A 16,762-nucleotide genomic window follows, 5' to 3' on the forward strand; every position below is an offset into this window, starting at 1 on the left:
AACACGCTGTAAGTAACATACTTGAACTAGTTTGTGAGTTAATTAGATTAATTTTTTTAGATGATTTTAAAAGTATATTTTTATACTTGTTTAATATATGAAGATAAATTTAATAAATTTTCTTAAATATTAATTTTAAGATTTGAATATATAAAATTAAAGAAGATGCATATTCTTAATCATCAAATTAACTATTTGAATTTATGAAGCACTATAATGCCATCAAGTAACTCTCCAAGAAGCACTTCCATTTGGCTAGTGTACTCGGATTAATCATCAGATTAGATTTATTTTTATTGACCATTTTCCTTTTGAATATTTTAGGACAAAAAATATTTTGTAAAAAGCTGCTGTCCGTGAGAATCAAGATTTGAACCTCATGCAAGTAACCTAAACTAAACATTTTCAAGACTTGTCAGAATCACAATCCATAATAAACCAAACCAATATCCAGCCAAGGAGGTCCTCTGCTTGTTTGGTTCCAATTAGCTTGTACGCACTCCATGATAACCAGGTCTCTTGCACCGAAGAAGACAATTTTTTATAGCACTCGTGTATTGAGCTAAGTTTTTAATTGAACCAGGCCATGTATATCCACTATAAATAAATAAATAAATTTAATTGAATTTTGAATTATTCCGACTGAAATAAATGAATAAATAAATAAAATGAGACAGTTTTGGTAAAAGTAGTAGATGAAGACTAGGATGATATCTCATTATCTTGACACGATAACTCGGTAAACTAAACTCATTTTTCGAACCGGTCTCGAATCAAATCACACAGCTATGCTCCAGGCAGGACAAGACAAGAAAGACGGTCAGAGGACTGAGCTTGACCTTGGCAAGGTGTGATGGTCAGTGAATACGGCGTCGTCTTCGCCTCACTTGTGTGGCAGAGACCCCAAAGAGAGGAGGAGGTGGTAGACAGAAGACGAGATGCCTTGTTGCTGCCCGCCTATATCTATCTATAAATCCCTGTGAGGTGGAAATAAAGTAGGCCCTGCAGGACTGAACATTGAAGTGACTACAAGATGGACCGCTTTGTCTTTCTTTCTGCCCCGTGCTGTGAAATCTACTGATGCCTGCGCTTCTCACATTAATAAAGCAAAAGCATGATGTGGTTTAGTTCGTGTTTGATAAGATGTTTTTTATTTTTATTTGCTTTATATTTTATTTATCAAATACTGGCCTATACGGAGAGCATAGAGACTTCGTTATGTCTGCTGGGTTTTGCAGGGCATGGAGCTGAATATCCCCTTTTTTTTCTTTTTTTTTTAACTAATTTTTGTTTTGAAATATATTTAAATAATATTTTTTATTTTTTAAAATTATCACATTAAAATTATATAAAAATATAAAAAACAAATACGTTAAAAAAATCAACACCAAGTTATATTTACATTTCTAACAATTGTTTTTAGATTTTTATTTATTTTTAATATTAATATATTAAAATTATTACAAAATATTAAAATAATATTATTTTGATTTTTAATTTTTTAAACAAATATATTTTTAAAATGCAAGTACAAACACAGTAACAAACATATTAAAAAAAACATACTATTATTTAATGTGGTGTAACTGCTACCGCCAGAAATATTTGTGTGTTTAATACTTAGTACAGAATATTTTTTTTATTTAAATGATATTTTTATTTTTGATATAAAAATATTAAATTTATAGGAAAACTATATATCAATTTTATATATTTTCATACGACACGCATTTCAAAAACACAGCCAAACACTTCCTGAGACGCAATGAGAAACAACCGTGTGTGACAAACGAACCCTTAATGGTATCTTGGGATCATGGCGGTATTAATTAAGGAAAAGAGAAGGAAAAAAAAAGGCAACAAGGGAGCACAGGGTAAAGTAAAAGAAGAGGTCTTTCTCATACACAGATCCCTATGGAATGCAGATAGGATTCCCGGCATTGTTTGCTGGAACTCATTCTTTTTGTTTAGTTTAGAGGGAATTGCTTTGTTCTCTTTTAGATCTTTTCAGATAGAGAGAGAGGATAGATTCAGTAGCAGGAGTTTGGATTTGTTAGTGGCTAGACTTGGTCCTGCGTCCACTATATATCCCGTTCTTCAACTAGCTAGAAAACAAATGAATGCCATGTTGATGCTTCATGGTTAGATTATTTCTTGACCGATCGTTGTCTTGCCCTGCCCTTGCCCTTACCCTTGCCTAAGATTCTTTTGCAACTACGTTAGAATCCGGCAACATCAAAACACAAAAGAAATGAAGTCCATGAACAATGATGATGATAACAATAACCATAATGCAAATTGGTTAGGCTTCTCTTTGTCCCCTCAAATGAAAATGGAGGTTCCATCAGGTGCTGGTCACCATCACCAAACACAGCCTCCCTCTGCAGCTATTCCTACTGCAATCCCAACAGGTTTTTTCCACTCCCAATTACCACAACTCAACTATGGCATTTACTATGGCGTTGATGATCAGGGTGAAAATGGAGGGTTCTACTCTCCTTTGCCTGTTCTGCCACTCAAGTCTGATGGCTCACTTTGTATGATGGATGCTCTCACAAGGACACAGCCTCAAGGTTTGCCTAGTATAGTTCAAACTTATTTTAATACCATGTAGTATATTCTTTTCTTTTGGCTTTTGTTTTGTGCTTGGGGTAAATGCTGTTTCTCAAACTTCTGGACACTTGTGTTTGACTTTTATTTTATGTGAAGCAACAATGGTAACTACTTCAACACCAAAACTAGAGGACTTCTTTGGTGGTGCAACTATGGGGACCCATCACTATGAAAGCAATGATAGAGAAGCTATGGCTCTTAGCTTAGATAGTAGTCCTAGTATGTATTATCACCAAGACCCAGATCATGAGCCTAACAACCAAAATTGTCTAAACCATCTTCAACAAAACCCAAGACAGCAGCAGCATCAACACATCCAAGTTCAGCACTACCCATGTTACTCTAACTTTAGGAACAACGAGATGTTAGTAGGAGAGGATGCTAAACAAATGGCTCAGGCGTCAGATTGCAGCCTTAAGCTTCCAAACATGGGAGATGATGGGATAACTGGCATGAAGAATTGGGTTTCGAGAAACTATCAAGGTAACCATGCCATGGAGCAGAAGATGCTTAGATGCATGGTAGAAAATGGAGGTGAATCTGGGCCAAATATTAGCGCAATGGCATATGGGGATTTGCAGTGTTTGAGCTTGTCAATGAGCCCTGGCTCCCAGTCAAGCTGTGTTACTGGTTCTCTGCAAGTCTCACCTTCTGTGAATGACTCTGCAGCCATGGAAACCAAGAAAAGAGGACCTGGAAAGGTGGATCAGAAGCAAATTGTTCATAGGAAGTCCATTGATACATTTGGGCAAAGAACTTCTCAATATAGAGGTGTTACAAGGTTACTACTTATTTTATCCTTAATCCCTTTTTTGGTTTTCATTACAATAAAGTCTTGTCTTTGCACGTTAGTTTTTGCACTGCTCTTCCCTGTTGTCTTTGTTTCCTGTCTTGTCTGTGCCTCTGATCTCCTTTCTTTTTTTTTCTTTTTTCAAAAAAATTGCTTTTCTGTCCCTTTGTTTACATTAGATTCTCAAGAACAGATTATTTAATGGATTTTCTTTAATCAGGCATAGATGGACTGGGAGATATGAAGCTCATTTATGGGACAACAGTTGCAAGAAAGAAGGTCAAAGCAGGAAAGGAAGACAAGGTTAGCAAATAAATGCTTGAAAATCAATCATTTTCCCTATGATATTCTTGTTCTGAATGCTTAATATATCACTGATTTATTTTTTTATTTGCTGGGGATGCCATTTCAAACAAATGATGATGCTCAGTTTATCTGGGTAAGCCTTTTTCATGTATACAATGATCAGGCATTTTAATACACGCATACACACGAGTAATATTTATGAAGGCAATCCAAAATATAAATTTCAGGGGGTTATGATATGGAAGAAAAAGCTGCAAGAGCTTATGATCTAGCTGCACTCAAGTATTGGGGACCCTCTACTCATATCAATTTTCCTGTAATGATTTTTACCTTTTTTTATTTTTTTTATTTTTTGTTCCAATTTTATAGGGGGGAAGGGGGCCTCTTTTGCATTTCTTGTACTGAAATTCAATTTTTTTTTTGTTTCTTTATAGCTGGAAAATTATCAAAATGAAATTGAAGAAATGAAGAACATGACTAGGCAGGAGTATGTTGCTCATTTGAGAAGGTTAGGATCCTTTGCCTTTCTGCATATCCATTCCTTCACATGTTTTGTTCTGAATCTAATTCTTGCACCTTTTGAGCAGGAAGAGCAGTGGATTCTCCAGGGGAGCTTCAATGTACAGAGGAGTTACAAGGTCTTGATATCCTACAACTATATAATATCATATTAATATTGGTCATCTGCATTATGCAATTAGAAGAAAATGATTGTTTAAGTTTTAATTCCTAGCAGACACCATCAACATGGAAGATGGCAAGCTCGGATTGGAAGGGTTGCCGGAAATAAGGACCTTTATCTAGGAACATTCAGTGAGTTCTAGGGCTAATCTTAGTGCTTATAAGATTGACTTGCTTGCTTGTGCCAATTCTAATATTTAATCAACCTGAAACTTCAGGCACCCAAGAGGAAGCAGCTGAAGCCTATGATGTTGCTGCTATAAAATTTCGTGGAGTTAATGCTGTGACCAACTTTGTCATAACAAGATATGATGTGGAACGAATCATGGCTAGCAGTACACTTCTAGCTGGGGAACTAGCCAGGCGAAACAAGGACATAGGACCTTGTGATGATGCTTCTACCAATCACAGTATTCCTTCTACTCATAACAGCAATGGGGAATCCCTGCCCTCACAGAACAGTGAAAACGAGTCAGACTGGAAAATGGTTCTCTATCAATCATCACAACAGCAACTGGATCACAAAGCCTCAAATGTTATGGATAATTACAAAACTCAGGCATTCTTATTGTCCCCTGAAAATGTAATTGGAATTGATTGCATGAGCTCAGTTCACCAGCACGAGTTCGAAGACTCATCCAAGATGGGAGCTCACATGTCAAATGCTTCTTCATTGGTGACCAGTTTAAGTAGCTCTAGAGAAGGAAGCCCTGATAGAGCAAGCCTGCCAATGCTCTTCGGAATGCCGCCCTCAGCAGCATCCAAGTTGTTCACTAGTCCAAATGGTGATGTCAACTCTTGGATCCCATCAGCAGCAGCAGCCCAATTGAGGCCTGCAGTATCCTTGCCTCACGCCCCAGTATTTGCTGCTTGGACAGATGCGTAGGACTTGCGATGCAAAGGTTTTTTTTGCAAACAGGTTTCCAAAGAAAGAGATTGGTTTTTATTTGGGTTTTCTTTTAGTTAAATTAAACGACACTTGGGTGCATGGGACCTTTGTTCATGAACAAGAGCTTCAAATATTCAAACTCTTCCTTTTCTTGACCTTATTGGTGGAGGGAAGCTTTTAAAAACAATATGATTGGAGTCTATGGAATGATTTGTGCAATATGGGATGACCATTTTCATAATTAGACTCAGCTTTATTGCGTCTCTCAAGTACAGAACAAAACAAATAGAGTATGTATGGTTCTCTCTTTTGCTTTGAGCCTTCGACCATAATGTTTCTGATCTCATCACCAGTACTTCTGGTCCTCCATGTACATAACATAATGATTGCTTCCTTCCTTTATCACTTACCCTTTCTCTAAAGATGGCACTACAATCTACATTAAATTCCAATAATTCCAAAAGCTGAAAAAAAGTTGGGGAGGGTGTGAAGGTGGAAATTCTTGATTTTCAATTTTGAGGATTTTTTACTGGTTGCTTATGTCAGTTGCACTGAGGAAGGCACTTGATGTTAGGAAAAACCTCAAAGCTCTCTCTTTCAAAGCTTACTCCCCTACAAGATAATGATGTTAGGCATAAAAGCAATTTCATGTCCACATGTGGATTTCAATTACCAGTCAGTGTGCTCACACCCGTGTGCTTTCATAATCAATTTTGCCCCACAGAAAAAAAAAAACTCGAATCATTATTATTTGCTTCCAGTTCAATGCAGTTGTCAATTGTATACAAAAAGAGTATGGTATGACATCAAAATCTTCCTGTTTCATTCTATGAATTATTCAGATTGTTCGTTAGTAATTACCAGAACACTTGGAATAAATCGTATGAATCTTCTTGAAATATGAACATGGTAGGAGTCACTTCATGACAGCATTACAGCCAGTCAATACAAGCTGTTCGTCTCCTGACGTAGTAATAATATGATATGTCGCCATGCACTATCGATAATCACAACCCCAAGTTAATATTATTAGCCTCTCAAAAAATGACGTGCCACTACATATAATCATTTAACTACCTTTTGATGATCTTGATATTTTATGAAATCAGACAAATCTGAATTCAAGAAATCATAACTCGACGAAAGCTGCCCACCTACCTAACTAATCCATGAATTGAGAATGTATTTGGGACCAAATGTTTGAACTTTTCATGTTAGACTATACTAGGAAATGGATACAAGGTGAAAACGAGTTTGCCATTGTCTCGGACTTCATTTGTGGTCTGTAAATGCATTAAAAATAGTAGTTCAGTTTGCAGGTGCCTGTTTGGACTTTTCTGCGAGGTTATTGATAGCTAGCACCCCAATCCCTCAGCTTAGCTTCTCGTAACATTTCATGCTTGGTCTGGTTAGGAGCTAACCTAGGCTGTCCGGTTGTTGGCCATTGACGTAGCAACATCAAATGTTAAGTTGTTGGGTAAGAGTTAAAGTATAATTTATATTATTTTCTTGATATTTTTTCAAGTAAACATAATTCAAGCTTAAAAAATATTATTGAATAATTTCAATTAGAAGATAGAATATGAGCTGTTTTGATACAATGTTATAGAATAAGTTCAGTTTATAATTTTATTGAATGATTATTTTAATATTTAATTTGTATTATTCTTAAATAATACTCGAGTAAAAGTTTTTTGAATTTAAAACTTGTATGTATTTATAGTATATTATATTATGAACTAATTTTAGTTAGAAAAAAGTATAAGAATGTTGAAACTTAATCTCAGTGATGGGATCATTTAACTGTTAAATCTATAATATCATGTCAAAAACCTTTTCAAATAAAAAATTTAAACTATAAAGCCAAGCTTCAAGCCTCATTGATGATTTTGTATTGGTTGGAAGATGAATACTTCAAATCATTTGATTAATAAAATCTTGATATTATAATAAAAAAACTATTTTAAATAAAAATAAATAAATTATTAGTTGAGCATTGGTGGATAATTTTATATTAAAACTATAGCATAAATGTCACATCCGATTGTCCGTGCACAAGATATTGTTGTCTACCACACCCACGAGAGTTTGGATTCGAGCAATGAAAAGTTGGACCAAGAAAGAAGAGAAAATATTATTCTGTCCGAGGGACCATAAATGGGCTGCTGCCTGGAGTAGGAAGAGGTGGCAAACCCATAAAAGCAGAGGGCCTCACGATTTAAGGGTCAAGGCCCTCATTTTCACCACACAAAACTTCCTGGGCCCTTATGTCCCTTGGTAAGACCTCTCACTTTCTCCTTTCCAATTAGAAGATTTCCCTTCAACAGCATGAAAACGCAGCCCCAACAATGTGTTCGTTTGTCGGCGCTCATGTTCAGAGTAGCAACCAAGAGATTTTTCTTACTTAACATTGATATTACATGAATATTATTTTTTACATTGACAAAAAATTAACTCGTCTGACTTTTATCTTGTTGGACCACTAGTTGAAAATCAAGTACAGCAAAATCCAACTCCAGCGTTTATATAGAGAAGGAAGCATTACATTTCAGGTGCCAAGAACACTTCCTGGTTCTATCATGGAGAGCTCCGGTTGATGCCGTCAGCAAATTTCACCCCCAATTCAGATGAACTGTGGCCCAATTCAGATTACTTGATTGAGGGTACCATACAATAAATTATTGGACGTGTTCAAGAAGTTCTTTAACTAAACAAAGTGAGAACGAGATTTTATTGATGAAGTATTAAAGAAAACTTATTAGGGGGTTGAAAATTCAACCTTTTTTTTTCTTTCAAAATTAATTATTTTAGTGCTATTTTGATTGATAGAATTAAATAGATATTATACATATAAATATTTTTTTAACTCCTGTGAAGTTCATTCAAAAAGTCAAATATAAAAAAAGATATAAAAAATTATTTTTTCAACATGCTTCTTAACGCGAGATATGCTTTTATATATAAATTTAGAAAAATCAATTATTTTCTTTAGTAATTGTTTGAAGCAATTACAACTGTTTTATAACTACTCATCAATTTTTTTTTTAGTATACTGACCTGACCAAAAAACCAATAAGTGATGCATGCTTTATATGTATATTTGGCTATCAAAAATATTTGTGTGCTTCGTTGAATTAGTTTAAAACTATAGTCGGAGAACCCTAGCATTGATAGAGTGGTCGTGCCATTTTCCATTTTTATTTTTAAATTTTGTAGTTTTGTTTTTATTTAAAAAAAAACAAGAAACTTGTTTGGTTGGACAATTTTTTTATATATATTTTTCTTTGTAAAAAATACATATAGTTCCAATAGGACAGTCAAACTAATACTCATATTATTCAAAGTTGGAGGATGTAGCCCTATCTTTTTTTAGTCACGAGTCGATTCCCGTTCTCATTAATCTCGACTCAAGATGTCTTGAATCTAGTCTCAATTGACTCCTAGAATCCTTTTCTTCCTTACACTCTAGATCCAATGTCAGCTTGTTTCATAGTAGCTTCAAATATGATCCAAACCCAACTCTTAATGTCCGAGAGACTCGATCTCGCTTGACCCTAGCGCTTTAGGTTAGTCTTTATCCAACCTCTAGGCACCCTGGACTAGTTTTGACTCGACCCTCAAGCACCGTGAATAGTCTCAACCTGATCACGATCTAAATACTAGTAGTGGAAAAATAAGTTTTGAGAAATTTTAAAAACCACTTTTTTCCGTGTTAAAAACTGTTGCTTGGTTTTATTTGCTGAAAACAAAAAACGAAAACAAGTTTTCATATCTTGTTTTCAGTTTTTTAAAACCACAAATATTTTGATTCTCCCGTATTTGGAGAGTAGATATTCTTTGTTGATTTTTGGATTCATCGATCTGAATCTGGTGGGATGAATGCTCTTCATTATAGTCATTGGGAATTATTTCTGGGCCAAATTTATGCGCTTTTACACAAGATGTGTTTAGTTATGTTAGCTGGTATTCATATTTCAATTATTCTCTAGTTGTGCTTATTCCGAAGGTGGAGTCTCCTTCCAATATTAGTCTATTTAGATCAATTGGTCGGTGCAATGTTTCTTATAGAACCCTGATTAAGGTGATAGTGAATCGCATCAAGCCTGCGTTACCTTCTCTGATTGCTCCAACCCGGGTTAGCTTTGGCAGTGACCGAGTTCCCTCGAGACTTACATTCTAGCAAGATATGATTGTGAAAGATTGCATCCAGTCCAGTTTTCACTCACAGTTAGTTCATGAAATTGATCTTCTGTTGTAGCATCAATGGAAGGTTCAGTCTCGGCATATTTTTAGAGAAGTTAGCAGCGCTGCGGATTGGTTGGCTAACCGTGCTCATACTATGCACTTGGTTGTCGCTCGTTTGTTGGACGCTTATTTATAAAATTAAGAAGCATCCTAATTGTATTTTCTGGGCAAGATTGCTTGATTTTCTGTAATTTATTTATTTTATTGTTGATTTATCACTTTCTTTTACCATTCTTAACATGGTTTTTAACCTTTGTTTTTCTAAATATTTTTATATTATAAAAAAAACCTTTATAATTTATTAGACCCCTATGTTCGAAGGCCTGGCCATTGCTTTCTTTGAAATTCAATTACTATCGAATCTACAATTTGCTTAATCATGGAGTAGTAGTTATATTCTCCGAGGTTCAATTTAAACATTATTATTTATTGGAAGACTTCATTGACAACAAGTAGAATTTATAGAAGTGTGGCGATACTGTAACAATGATGAAAAGAGAGAAACCCTACAATCACTAATGCAAGTCTTGTTTTGAAATCAAAAAATGGAAATTCAATTAACTTTGAACTCAGGGGTCACAGTAAGATTTCTAAGAAGAATAAGATTGGTATCGAAAACAATTACAAATAAAAGTACCTAAATGAAAGATAGTGAGGCTATAGTGACTAGATTAGCACGAACAACTATTGACATAATTCGGTGCGCAGCAATAACAAATGGACACTTGGATAGTAGCATGAGAAGGCAATGTAATTAGGACAAACCCCACCAACAACAATGGTCTTTTCTTGATCTCGAATTCCCTTTCCTTTTCAAATCTCAAGTGATGATTATTAAAGCCAACCTTTCTTAAGCACGCCGTCTCAGGCTTCACAAATTAGGCATGCCGACTCTCCCTTTTGCATTCTTTAATGGAGGAGCAACGTGACTCTGCATTATTGGGGCAGCCCACAGAAAGGAAGTCCTTTGAGCACGAGTAGCTTTATAAACCTTGCATCTCCGACGATTTCTGAGGACTGCACTGCCTAGACATGTGATCCCGACTCGTTCTGGCATCTGCTCGTCCTGGACATGGACCCGCTCCTGTTCAACACGATTTCTTGCTGTGCTTGGAAAGAATCATGCATGTCATGTCCAATTCAAAGACTTCCCTGATCAAAACCTGGAATTATTATTGGTTTATATGTGTTTTCCATTCAAAAGCATCATTTTTATGCTTTTTTCAATCTTTCCAAGCGAATTCCAAGTTGATAAATGAGTTTACCTAACTTGTAAATTATGGTAAAATTTCTAGCATAAAAAATATATCGATTGTTATATTATATCATAAGCATGTTCATAACCGACCAATAATGATACATGTGACGAGGTTAGAGGCTACAAGTTCAAATTCAACAAGCTACTTGTGTTATTCCACTTTTCCTCCTCCTTAAAAAAATCTGTATGAGTTGGCAAAATACTAATATTGAAAACGATGACACCAAGGTTCCATTCTTAGTTTAGATTATTTATTTATTTTGAATCAAATTTTTATCTGATCAACTTGATTTTGAATGCACTAATCAGATTAACTCTTTATTTTTATTTAATTTTAAAACCGACTCGAGCTAAGTTAAATCATTTGATTTTCAAGTAAACCTAGATTTGACAATCGTAAAAGGGGTTAATATTTGGTACAAGGAAAGAAAAAATGGTCAAGATCTTGCACTCTTTTTTATGTTTTATTATTTTTTAATCAAGGATGGAATATCATTAAATACATAGAAAAATATCACAGAAGCACTCAATACATAAAAATAAATACAATAAAGAACAAATACCCAGAACAAAACTGATATAGCTTAACGAAAACAAACAAATTGCAGAGGATTAACCAAAATTCTTGAAACCATGTACACCAAATGTTCGTCGAGACTCTGGATCGAAGTCTCAAAATCCTACATAAGCTTGCTCCTCGAGTAACAATTTGAGCCAAAGGGCTCCAAACACAATTGTTTCCTCGTGGCCGTGGTGAATTCTACCTTGACAAGGCCTTGGATTTCATAGATCTAAATTGAAGTGCTGTGATCATGAGAAGATTGACCTGTAAAATCTTTGAATTTGCTATATTTTATCAAGGGAAATATCCCCTTTTAAAATCTGAAATATTTATCACACGCATACATACTTGATAAAGATATGAAACATAAAGGGAGGACATCACTAGAGCTAGGGATCTTGAAATCGAAGTGTTAGATTAAGATGTTGAATGGACAATTTATTATAAATAAACCCCAAAACATTATATCCGTTGAAGCAATCAAGGATTTGAATTCATTTATACAAGCTTTCGTCACCATTTTATTCGGAACATGGCAACTGTATCCGACATTTATAATACTTCTTTTAAAAGACAAAACCTATTTACAATGGTTGGAAAATCTTCTTAGTATCTTGAGAAAACTCTTTGTACTTGTGTAGAAAACACTTGATTTGATATCATGGTAATCTTTATTTTGTTTTTATATATATATTTAATTAATTAAATAGTATCTTGTTTTTATATTCACTTTCACATATAATTAAGTATTTCAAATCTTGTTCTTTTAAAATTAAAATGATATTTTTATTTATTTATTTCACACTGTCTGCGTTAAGAAAAAAAATCACACACGTACAAACGACATCAACAGGATTTATTTTTTAACATGAGAGGAGAGTATATATAATTCAATATCAATTGATAATTTCTCATATTCTATTGAATCATTTAACTCACGGTCAAAAACCGACAAAAATCAATCACTAAAATTCATGGTTACATCACCTTCAACGACTTCTACACCTAAGTATATATCACTTGCAATCAAAATTTCCACATGGTAACTTCACAAAGAAATTCTATCAACTACTTTTTTTTTTAGAAAAATCGTTGCTATAATCGACAACTAGTCTCGAGACTTGCTGTTCATAACACTTGTTGAGAGAGAGAGAGAGAGAGAGAAAGAGAGATTACAAGAATAAAAGATCATGTGAATGGTGATGAGTGATACACATATGAGAAATTTTATGGTATTAAAAAGGGTATTTACTCAATAAAATCAAGCTAATTAGATTGAGTTTTTAATAATTTGATTGGCTCGGTTGAAGATAACCAAGTTGATTTCAATTTTCTTTTTAAAAAAAAAACATAGATTGATCTGATAATTTATAAATTAATCAAATAATCTAAGAAGCTAGATCCTTTTCGAGTCTAACTCCGTTTCGGATTGAATAAAATATGAAAGGAAGGATGGGGTGAGAGCAGGGAGATATTATTCATCTCACGGATATTATGAGAAAACACTTTACCATCTCCATAACTTTTTACTTTCCTTGAATGGATTAACAGAAAAACAACACCCCAATGGATCGACAACGATGCCCCCTCCTGGTTCCCTAGGATTGGAACCCTTATCCTTTTTCATTGACCAAAATGCCCTCTATGCTCCAATAACGTGTTGTCACTATCTTGCGCTTCATACGTGCAGGTCACTACCCCACAGAAACCCCCAATCTCTAGCTTTCCTCTCAACATTTCACTTTCACCCAACACCCCCCCCCCTCTCTCTCTCTCTCTCTCTCGGACACTCTCACTTCCCTTCACTGCCACCTCCTCTCTTCCCCAATTCCCTTAAGCTCCAATCCAAACACCAACCATAACCAGCTTCTCTCCCCAATTCCCTTTAGCCAAGGTAGACCTTTACAATCAAGAATATTAGTAGTGAAGGAAAAAAAGAAAAAGAAAAAAAGAGAGTCCAACTACAAGAACAAGCCCTCTTTTCCACTTTGTATCCTGCCCTCATTTCTTGTTGTATATAACAAGAGTTCTCTTTTTTGTTGTTGTCAAAGGTGGGCTTGCCAAATTCTAATGGAAAAAGATAGATACAGTAGCATCCACCCATTCTCTGTCCTTTGAAACTAAGCTTGAGTCGGAGAAAAGAATTATTAAAAGAAAGTGTCTATTTGTCTAAGCCAAGAATCAAAATTCTTTCTTTCTCTAGAATTCTAAATGGGATTTTGGTTAGTGCTCTTGTTCACTTTGTTAACCTGCACAAATCTCTCAAAATCAGATCCAAGTGATGAAGCGTGTTTAACCCATTTAAGCCAATCCTTAAAGGACCCAGCAAACTTACTTCAAAACTGGACAAGATCAAATTTTGCAAGCCCATGTTCTGGTTTCACTTCTTATCTCCCTGGTGCTACTTGCAACAATGGTCGCATCTACAAGCTTTCTCTGACCAGTCTTTCTCTTCAAGGGTCTCTCTCTCCTTATCTTGCAAACTGTACCAATCTTCAGTCACTAGACCTCTCCTCCAATCAAATTACAGGTCCTATCCCCGCGGATTTGCAATCCTTGGTCAATCTTGCTGTACTCAATCTCTCGTCCAATAGACTGGAAGGGGAGATCCCACCACAGCTTGCAATGTGTGCTTATTTAAATGTTATTGATTTGCATGATAATTTCCTCTCTGGTCAAATCCCGCAACAGCTTGGTCTTCTAGTAAGGCTCTCAGCTTTTGATGTGAGCAATAACAAGCTATCAGGGCCAATACCTGCTTCATTAGGGAATAGGAGTGGTAATTTACCAAGATTCAATGCCACTTCTTTTGAGGGAAATAAGGATCTTTATGGCTACCCTTTGCCTCCAATGAAGGCTAAAGGTTTGTCCGTTTTGGCCATTGTTGGGATCGGTTTAGGAAGTGGGTTTGCAAGTTTGGTGCTCAGTTTTACTGGGGTTTGCATCTGGTTGAAGGTTACTGAACAGAAGATGGCCCTTGAAGAAGGCAAGATTAGCAGCCTCATGCCTGATTATTGACACTAATCAGGTATGTTTAGGTTTAATTCAAGATTACTGCCATCACTCTATTCAGCTAAAAAGGTTGGAATTTCATGGAGGTGTGGGCTAATGTTTTTAATTTTATTTCCTCTCTGATGGGTCATTTTCTTTCTTTTTTTTAGTTAGAAGTTGTATTTTACTGGTTTTTGGAGGGTTTTTGTTTTTTTCTTTTCTCCTTTAATATCCATAACCATTTTGGTTTTCTTTTTAGAAAAAAAAAATCCATTAGTATTTTATGGAACAATGTATAAATGAATTCAAATGAGATACAGTGCAGTTTCTTTCAGTGATGTGAGTTTGATATTACTGTAATTTTTTCAGTTGTGGTTAATTATAAATTATAGTTTTTTTTTTAAATTAAGATTCAAAGAAAAAACTTTCAATGTGAACGAAATATAAACCACGTCAAAATTATAGATTTTTTTTTATTTAAAATCTTTTTTAAAAAAGTCTTCAATACGGACAAAACATAAACCACAAAAATAAACGCAACTTTAATCTGAATATGGAAATGTAATTATCAATGTGATGTAGTAGTAATCTATATATCATCATATGGGTGGGTGTGTGGTGCACCTTGGAATTTTGTCAGCAGTGGCCAAAATATGCAGAAAAAGAAGGCAGTAGTGGACAACTTTTTAGTGTCTGCTGCAGAGACTTGGGGCTACTGGGCTAGGCTCTGCATTCATTAAAAATGCTCTTTTACCTACTTCTTTTTCTGAGTTTTAGTGCTTTGTGATTGTGAACTAGCAGGGAGACCAGCACCTCCACATGGATTGCAGATTGTCTGGTTTAATTATCTAAATTTATTATTATTATTATTATTAACTTTGATGGGCTTCGCTTCGCTTTCTTCTTACTCCAACGTTCTTATCATTTTGTTGGTCATCATTCCTTTACTTTGGATTGTTTTTCTCCTCGTATAGCAGATTCACAAACGGTGAACAAAACTTAGAGGAAAATGTGAGATTTGTTATATATATATATATATATATAGAGAGAGAGAGAGAGAGAGGAACTAGTTTGCAGTTCACATGTTGATGAAGTGGGTTTTATTCATTATGGCTACGTGGGTTTGTCACTTGATTTATAATTTCTGGGAGTTAAATTATGACTATAGTAAGTGTTTGTTTTTATGTTATAACTTATTTTTTAAAATGCTTTTTAAATTAATCTTTTGCTTGAAAAAGTAGTAATGTTGTTTAGGTGTTTTTAAATAGTTTTGATGGGTTGAAGTAAAAAATATATCATTTTATAATATTATAAGACATATAACTTACATGAAAACACTAGGCAGCTTGATTTGAAATTAAATATGATAGAAGTTGATTTGGTCAACATTTGATTTTTAATTTTTTTTTAAATCGAGGTTGTTTTTTTTTTTTTTTTCAAAACAATCCATGACTTGTGCTTTACTTCGAATTGTTTTTCTCCTCTAGTGTGATTCAAAAACAGTGAAAAGAATTAAGATATTTAAAAAAGAAAAAGTGAAAAGAATAATTAAGACCCAGTAATTAAACATGGCCTGACAATTAGATCCACCCAAAAATGATATTGATCACTTTTTTTTAGATTTTTTTTAAAAAAATCAATCAAAGTTAACACAGGAACTCATAACCTGAGCTTTATCGAGAAACGGTCACCGGAATCATGCAGGAGATTTGGTGGTTTATATACATACAAGTTGTGCGTTTATTCATTATGCTAACGTGGGTTCGTCACTTGGTGTTTTCGAGGAGTTAAATTATGACTTAGTCCTTGTTGTTTATAAGAACTAAATAATTAATCCTCTTGTTGGGTTTTGTAAAGATTTTGAAAACCATGAGATGGAAAGCTTGAACCACTTAATTAATATCATTACATTAAGCTTTAAAGGGATTAAGTTATGATTAACTGTTTTCCAGGCACCAAGGATTTTTTTTATTGTTCCCCCCCCCCCCCCCCCATAGGCAAGCGGCCTAGGCTTCTAGCCATGGATAGGATAGCTTTAATATCTTGATTAAAGAAATCTGTGAGATGCTAGTGGATTTCGTTTTTACTTGGAGCTTTGCATGCGGTGGCGTGCCGCCCCTCGTCTCAAATTGACTTCTTCGCTATTTGTAGATAATGGCAAAACCACCCTTCACATATTATGAATCCCAAACCTTTTTATATAATTATTTCTATAAATTAACCAAATATTAAACAATATCATCCTCACTAATAATAAATAGCAAGTTAAGAGATGTTGTCCAATTTGATTGTGTTTACTAAGTGTTTTTATTCGCTAAATTATGTTATATTATGCCATAAAGAACAGTTTTAGTGTCCAATTAAAATAAGTTTCACCTTGTTCTACTAGCTTGTACAAAAGGAAAATTGAAAGAAATTTATTGTGAT

The 16,762-nt window shown here is 34.6% G+C and overlaps 2 protein-coding genes across 3 annotated transcripts; both read left to right on the forward strand.

The window, feature by feature from the left end:
• Positions 1–1,869: 1,869 nt before the first annotated feature.
• Positions 1,870–5,539, forward strand: LOC112324045 (AP2-like ethylene-responsive transcription factor ANT). 2 transcript variants are annotated; one of them, XM_024584595.2, is made up of 9 exons: positions 1,870–2,573; positions 2,710–3,394; positions 3,624–3,706; positions 3,834–3,842; positions 3,937–4,025; positions 4,144–4,217; positions 4,297–4,347; positions 4,446–4,522; positions 4,609–5,539. In XM_024584595.2, the coding sequence occupies exons 1-9, from the start codon at positions 2,252–2,254 to the stop codon at positions 5,274–5,276; spliced, it is 2,058 nt and encodes a 685-aa protein (XP_024440363.1). In that variant the 5' UTR covers positions 1,870–2,251; the 3' UTR covers positions 5,277–5,539. The 2 variants fall into 2 exon arrangements, with proteins under 2 accessions (XP_024440363.1, XP_052303230.1); XM_052447270.1 differs by lacking the exon at positions 3,834–3,842.
• Positions 5,540–13,085: 7,546 nt separating this feature from the next.
• LOC112324043 (receptor-like protein 44) lies at positions 13,086–14,669 on the forward strand. Its single transcript, XM_024584565.2, has one exon. It carries the CDS (start codon positions 13,556–13,558, stop codon positions 14,360–14,362), a length of 807 nt encoding a protein of 268 aa, XP_024440333.1. The 5' UTR covers positions 13,086–13,555; the 3' UTR covers positions 14,363–14,669.
• The last annotated feature ends 2,093 nt before the right edge of the window (positions 14,670–16,762 follow it).

This window comes from Populus trichocarpa, chromosome 14 (assembly GCF_000002775.5).
Source record: "Populus trichocarpa isolate Nisqually-1 chromosome 14, P.trichocarpa_v4.1, whole genome shotgun sequence".
In the NCBI taxonomy this organism is placed as follows: domain Eukaryota; kingdom Viridiplantae; phylum Streptophyta; class Magnoliopsida; order Malpighiales; family Salicaceae; genus Populus; species Populus trichocarpa.

Excerpts from the sequence above, each read along its gene's own strand:
- LOC112324045 (XM_024584595.2), top strand. The coding sequence starts at position 2,252 with ATGAAGTCCATGAACAATGATGATGATAACAATAACCATAATGCAAAT. Across the intron at positions 2,574-2,709 it reads CACAAGGACACAGCCTCAAG|CAACAATGGTAACTACTTCA; the intron begins GTTTGCCTAGTA and ends TTTTATGTGAAG. Across the intron at positions 4,218-4,296 it reads TATGTTGCTCATTTGAGAAG|GAAGAGCAGTGGATTCTCCA; the intron begins GTTAGGATCCTT and ends CCTTTTGAGCAG.
- LOC112324043 (XM_024584565.2), top strand. The coding sequence starts at position 13,556 with ATGGGATTTTGGTTAGTGCTCTTGTTCACTTTGTTAACCTGCACAAAT.